At 47.1% G+C, this 6,653-nt stretch overlaps 1 protein-coding gene across 1 annotated transcript; it reads right to left on the reverse strand.

Annotated features, from left to right (window-relative positions):
• Positions 1 to 1,577: 1,577 nt before the first annotated feature.
• Positions 1,578 to 3,035, reverse strand: LOC123763341 (autotransporter adhesin BpaC-like). The gene has a single exon (XM_045750495.2). It carries the CDS (start codon positions 3,033 to 3,035, stop codon positions 1,578 to 1,580), a length of 1,458 nt encoding a protein of 485 aa, XP_045606451.2.
• Between the last annotated feature and the right edge of the window lie 3,618 nt (positions 3,036 to 6,653).

The following is a 6,653-nucleotide window of genomic DNA, read 5'->3' on the forward strand; positions in this document are numbered from 1 at the left end:
GTGTTTTGTGGTGGGGGTGGTGTTTTGTAGTGGGGGTGGTGTTCTGTGGTGGGAGTGGTGTTTTGTGGTGGGGGTGGTGTTTTGTGGTGGGGGTGGTGTTTTGTGGTGGGAGTGGTGTTTTGTGGTGGGGGTGGTGTTCTGTGGTGGGAGTGGTGTTTTGTGGTGGGGGGGGGGGTGTTTTGTGGTGGGGGTGGTGTTCTGTGGTGGGAGTGGTGTTTTGTGGTGGGGGTGGTGTTTTGTGGTGGGGGTGGTGTTTTGTGGTGGGAGTGGTGTTTTGTGGTGGGGGTGGTGTTCTGTGGTGGGAGTGGTGTTTTGTGGTGGGGGGGGGGTGTTTTGTAGTGGGGGTGGTGTTCTGTGGTGGGAGTGGTGTTTTGTGGTGGGGGTGGTGTTCTGTGGTGGGAGTGGTGTTTTGTGGTGGGGGTGGTGTTTTGTGGTGGGGGTGGTGTTTTGTGGTGGGAGTGGTGTTTTGTGGTGGGGGTGGTGTTTTGTGGTGGGGGTGGTGTTATATGTAGTAGGGGTGGTGGTGGTGGTGGTGGCATCTGTGCTAGAAGTACTCACCTAACAGTGACTATGGAGCAGTGAGGTGAAGCTCTTGGGCCGTGCCTACATTGAGTCACTCCAAAGAGATAATTTTACACTGTTTTAGATCTGTTTAGACCGTAGAGATAATTATTTGACCCTAATAACATTATTAATTTGTGTTTGTTTACAAAGAGTCCATCCTCTCGAGCGTTAACAACGTTACTAAACTGACGTACTAAATTGCCCGAACCTAAGCTACCGGAGGACCCATGAATAGATATCGGAACATCACAAATTTTGCGAGCCGTTGTGATTTTTAGTACACAACTTTTTGGCTGTTGGGGGAGTTATACGTCAAAATGCGATGTAGTATTCGAGAGGACGAGTCATATGAGAGTGGCAGTTCTCTTGGCATAAAATAATGGGGTCTCAATTTTGACTAACATTGAGAATTGCCAGAGGTGTCTAAAATAGCTTAGCCTGACATATCTCTTTTTCTTATTTATCTATATATAGAGAGAGGCAGCTGGGAAACCAACCCGTCCTCTTAAAAATAACGTCACTTCGCTCGTATGTGCGCTATGGCCAAATTTGGACGTAATTTGAAATGAAATCGACTCACAAAAGTGACGTACTGTCTATGGAAAACAACTGAATATTGCCATGGAGACTTCATAACCACCAGGTGACGTATTGCAGCTATAAATGAACATGATAAAAATATATACCTTTGAAACACTGCCACACGATTCATCCGTTCGAGTGACACTTCCGTCTCTCGAGTGCCACTTCCATCGTTCAGTCAAGTATGATTTGTTTAAAATTAATTCAGCGATGTGTTTTCCTCTATTACCGGCCATGGTGCTTGCCCCCATTGAGTGTGACGGCCGGTTATATCACTCTACACTCTCCCAATTATACACGCACATCATACTCGACCCCGAACTGTCGTGCAGTGAACAGCCAGTGAACAATGGTTGAACAAATGGCGTGATCAAGAGAGGAGAGCTCTACATTATAGAGGACAGGTCAACATTATAGATGAGAGCTCTACATTATAGAGGACAGGTCAACATTATAAGGAAGAGCTCTACATTATAAAGGAAAGCAATAATGCTGTCCTTGCTGCTGCTACTACTGCTGCCCATGCTGATACTACTGCTGCCCATGCTGATACTACTGCTGCCCATGCTGATACTACTGCTGCCCATGCTGCTACTACTGCTGCCCTTGCTGATACTACTGCTGCCCATGCTGCTACTACTGCTGCCCATGCTGATACTACTGCTGCCCATGCTGCTACTACTGCTGCCCTTGCTGATACTACTGCTGCCCATGCTGCTACTACTGCTGCCCTTGCTGATACTACTGCTGCCCTTGCTGATACTACTGCTGCCCATGCTGATACTACTGCTGCCCATGCTGCTACTACTGCTGCCCTTGCTGATACTACTGCTGCCCATGCTGATACTACTGCTGCCCATGCTGATACTACTGCTGCCCATGCTGCTACTACTGCTGCCCATGCTGATACTACTGCTGCCCATGCTGCTACTACTGCTGCCCTTGCTGATACTACTGCTGCCCATGCTGCTACTACTGCTGCCCTTGCTGATACTACTGCTGCCCTTGCTGATACTACTGCTGCCCATGCTGATACTACTGCTGCCCATGCTGATACTACTGCTGCCCATGCTGCTACTACTGCTGCCCTTGCTGATACTACTGCTGCCCTTGCTGATACTACTGCTGCCCATGCTGCTACTACTGCTGCCCTTGCTGATACTACTGCTGCCCATGCTGATACTACTGCTGCCCATGCTGATACTACTGCTGCCCATGCTGATACTACTGCTGCCCATGTTGATACTACTGCTGCCCATGTTGATACTACTGCTGCCCATGTTGATACTACTGCTGCCCTTGTTGATACTACTGCTGCCCTTGTTGATACTACTGCTGCCCTTGTTGATACTACTGCTGCCCATGTTGATACTACTGCTGCCCATGCTGATACTACTGCTGCCCTTGCTGATACTACTGCTGCCCATGCTGATACTACTGCTGCCCTTGTTGATACTACTGCTGCTCTTGTTGATACTACTGCTGCCCATGTTGATACTACTGCTGCCCTTGTTGATACTACTGCTGCCCTTGTTGATACTACTGCTGCCCATGTTGATACTACTGCTGCCCTTGTTGATACTACTGCTGCCCTTGTTGATACTACTGCTGCTCTTGTTGATACTACTGCTGCCCATGTTGATACTACTGCTGCCCTTGTTGATACTACTGCTGCCCTTGTTGATACTACTGCTGCCCATGTTGATACTACTGCTGCCCTTGTTGATACTACTGCTGCCCTTGCTGATACTACTGCTGCCCTTGTTGATACTACTGCTGCCCTTGCTGATACTACTGCTGCCCTTGTTGATACTACTGCTGCCCTTGCTGATACTACTGCTGCCCTTGTTGATACTACTGCTGCCCTTGTTAATACTACTGCCTCCCATGCTGATACTCCTGCTGCCCTTGCTGCTGACCTTAAGAACATAAGAACATAGGAACAAAGGTAACTGCAGAAGGCCTATTGCCCTTACTAGGAAGCTCCTATTTATAACCACCCAATCCCACTCATACTTGTCCAACCCGCGCTTGAAACAACCGAGGGACCCCACCTCCACCACGTTACGCGTTAATTAGTTCCACAAATCAACAACCCTGTTACCGAACCAGTATTTACCCAAGTCTTTCCTAAATCTAAGCTTATCCAATTTATATTCATTGTTTCGTGTTCTATCTTGTGTTGATACTTTTAATACCCTATTAATATCTCCTTTGTTATGTCCCTTCATCCACTTGTAAACCTCTATCATGTCACCCCTAACTCTTTGCCTTTCCAGTGAATGCTACTTAAGCTTTGTTAATCTTTCTTCATATGAAAGATTTCTAATTTGGGGAATTAACTTAGCCATCCTACGCTGCACACGTTCAAGTGAATTTATATCCATTCTATAGTAAGACGACCAAAACTGAACTGCATAATCTAAATGGGGCCTAACCAGAGCAAGATAAAGCTTAAGAACCACACCTTACTTATTTCAGTGATGGGAACATCAGATCACTTGATGTTCTCAATTTTCTGATGGGAACATCAGACCATTTGGGAAGACATCCGACGAGACAGTGGGGAATGGTGGGGATGACGAGAGGACGGAAGTGAGAGATGGAGGGGGAGGACGAGGGAACAAGGGAGGGGATAATGGGGGGAAGGATGAGGATATGGCGGAGTTTGGGATGGTGGGGACGAGGGGATGGGGAAATCGAGAATGGTGGGGAGGACAAACGGAGAGGGGAGTGGGGCATGGTGGAGTGGGGAATGGTTGGGAGGCCGAGAAGATGGGTGAGGAGAAAATGATGGGGAGGACTGGGGGACAGAGAAGTTTGCTGAGCCACAGCAACGCGTGGCCAGGTACTGGTAGTCTATATATATAATAATGGAAATGTTCGTTTGTTCAAAATCGCTAATCTCCAAAAGTTCTTTACTGATTGGTTTGAAATTTTCACACAACGTTCCATTCACATCCGAGCGGGGTTTTAAATAAACTTTATATATATGTCACGTCTGTGACATGAAAAAACATTTTTTTTTAAACTGTGTTTTTCATGTGAGGGGAAATCTTCGAAACCTCTTTGCCGATTGCTTTGAAATTTTGACATAACGTTGCATTCAATTAGGCGCATGTTTTTATATACCTACTATATACATGCTTCACCTGTGTCAGGAAAGTAAGTAATTATCAAAAGAAGGCACCAAACTGGGCAGGCTATATAGCACCATCAAATGTGCGGGATAATCAGAGGGCGCTAAATATCACCAAGGATGCCAATACGAGAACAGAAACGCATAAGGCAAACGATATCAAAAGTATCCGAGTCACCAAGAATTTTATCGAGGGACAAGGGACCTTGTGGGACGGTTGGAAAACAAGACACACGCTCGTCCCGTAAGTCAGGACATTCAACAAGGATATGCACGACAGTAAGAGGGACAATGCAATTAGGACAATAAGGAGCAGGGCGGTGCTCCATTAAGTGGCCATGAGTTAAGCAAGTATGCCCAATACACAACCTCGCCAGAGCTTTTCCCATCGCCGGTTACGGTGGTAGGAGGACGGCCACGAGGACACACAACTCTTAAGAGCACGCAGTTTGTTACCAGTAACAGAAGACCAACAAGCCTGCCAACGGGTAAGGATAGAGGAATGGATAACTGGGTAAAAGTCAGAATAAGGAATACCTTTACGAGAGATGGGGATAGGAGCAGACAGCTTCCCTGGCGGCGGCATCCACACGCTCATTTAAAGAGACACCAATATGGTTGGGAACCCAGCAAAACTCAACTGCCTTAAATTTACTGTGAATAAGAAATAGCCAATGCTGGATCTCAACAATCATTGGATGAACCGGATTAAAGGACCCGAGAGCCATGAAGGCACTACGAGAGTCCACAATAACTACAAAGAAAGATTGACAACGAGAAAGCAGAAGACGAAGAGCATAGAGAATAGCATAGCATAAAGTTCCGCTGAGAAGATGCTAGTCTCCGGAGGTAAGCGACACATATAAGTGCAATCAGGAAAAACAACAGAGTAGCCTACACCGTCCGCAGACTTAGACCCATCGGTGAAGACAGAAACGGAGCGGGAGTGAGAAGAAAAATGCTCAAAGAAAAGGCATTTTAGAACCGTAGGAGGCATAAAAGCTTTAGTGATGTGGGTTAAGGATGTACAAAACTGTGGAAGGGGACTCTCCATGGGGGCAAAGAAGGAACAACACGAGGAGAAATATTAGAAATACAAATTGAAAGAGAATCCTGTAAGCGAGATAATTGGACAGAAAGAGGGAGGTGGTGAAGAGAAAAAGGAACCACAGGAGGGGCAAAAGTTAAAGCATGGCAGAGGCGAGAGGAAGGATCCTGCATGGACCACGCAAGAGAGCGAAGACAGTAGCGATCACGGCGGTCCTAGAGAGATAGGAAGCCAGTGTCAACATACAAGCTAAGGACAGAAGTCGAACGAAAGGCGCAACCTGGTATGGTGCAAAGCATCAAGACGGCGAAAAGTAGAAGGAGAAGTAGACGAGTAAGCAGGGCAACCATAATCGAGTTTAGACAGGACGAGAGAGGAATGTGAAGTGAGGAGAGTACGCCTATCCGCTCCCCTAGAAGTGTGGGACAATACCTAAAAGGAAGGTATGGGCCTTAGAGCATTCAACTCCGAGGTAAGAGATATGGGGTGACTAAGACAAACGAGTGTCAAAAATCAACCCTAAAAGCTTAGCGATATCCTTGCACACAATAGGGTGACCATAAAGCAACAAAGAAAGACGAAGAATGACACGCTTCCGAGTAAAAGTCATAGCACAAGTCTTAGACTCAGATAACCTGAAGCCAAGATCGGTGGCCCAAGACGACACGGCATCAATCGCAAGTTGAAGCCGGCATTGAAGGAGAGGCGAATCATCAACCTGACAGCAAAGGGCAAGATCGTCGACATAGAGAGCGAAGAAGATGCCAGAAGGAAGAGAGGAAAGAAGACCATTGAGGGCAACTAGAAAGAGAGTAGTGCTCAGAACACTACCCTGGGGCACACCTTCGTATTGCTGAAAAGAGGCAGAGAGAGCAGTACCAATCCTCACCCGAAAGGCACGACGAGAGAGGAAGCTTTGGAGAAAGAGAGGGAGATGACCACGAAGGCCAAAAGAAAGAAATTGGGATAGAATACGATATCGCCAAGTGGTGTCGTAGGCCTTTTCCAGGTCAAAAAGGACGGCAACAACGGAGGTCTTCGCAGCAAAAGCAGTACAAATATAGACCTCCAAGTTCATCAGGACATCTGTTGTGCTGCGGCACTTGCGGAAACCAAATTGAGAAGGGGAGAGGTGGTGATGGTATTCTAAGAACCACATCAGAGGAACGTTAACCATACGTTCCAAGAGTTTGCAGACAACTCGTGAGGGCAATAGGGCAAAAGTCCTTAGGGGATGTTCCCAGAGACCCCTGGTTTGCGAACAGGGAATACAACGGCATTGAGCCAGTGCTCAGGGACTGACGACGACTCCCAGATCCG

Source organism: Procambarus clarkii, chromosome 49 (genome assembly GCF_040958095.1).
Source record: "Procambarus clarkii isolate CNS0578487 chromosome 49, FALCON_Pclarkii_2.0, whole genome shotgun sequence".
Lineage (NCBI taxonomy): Eukaryota > Metazoa > Arthropoda > Malacostraca > Decapoda > Cambaridae > Procambarus > Procambarus clarkii.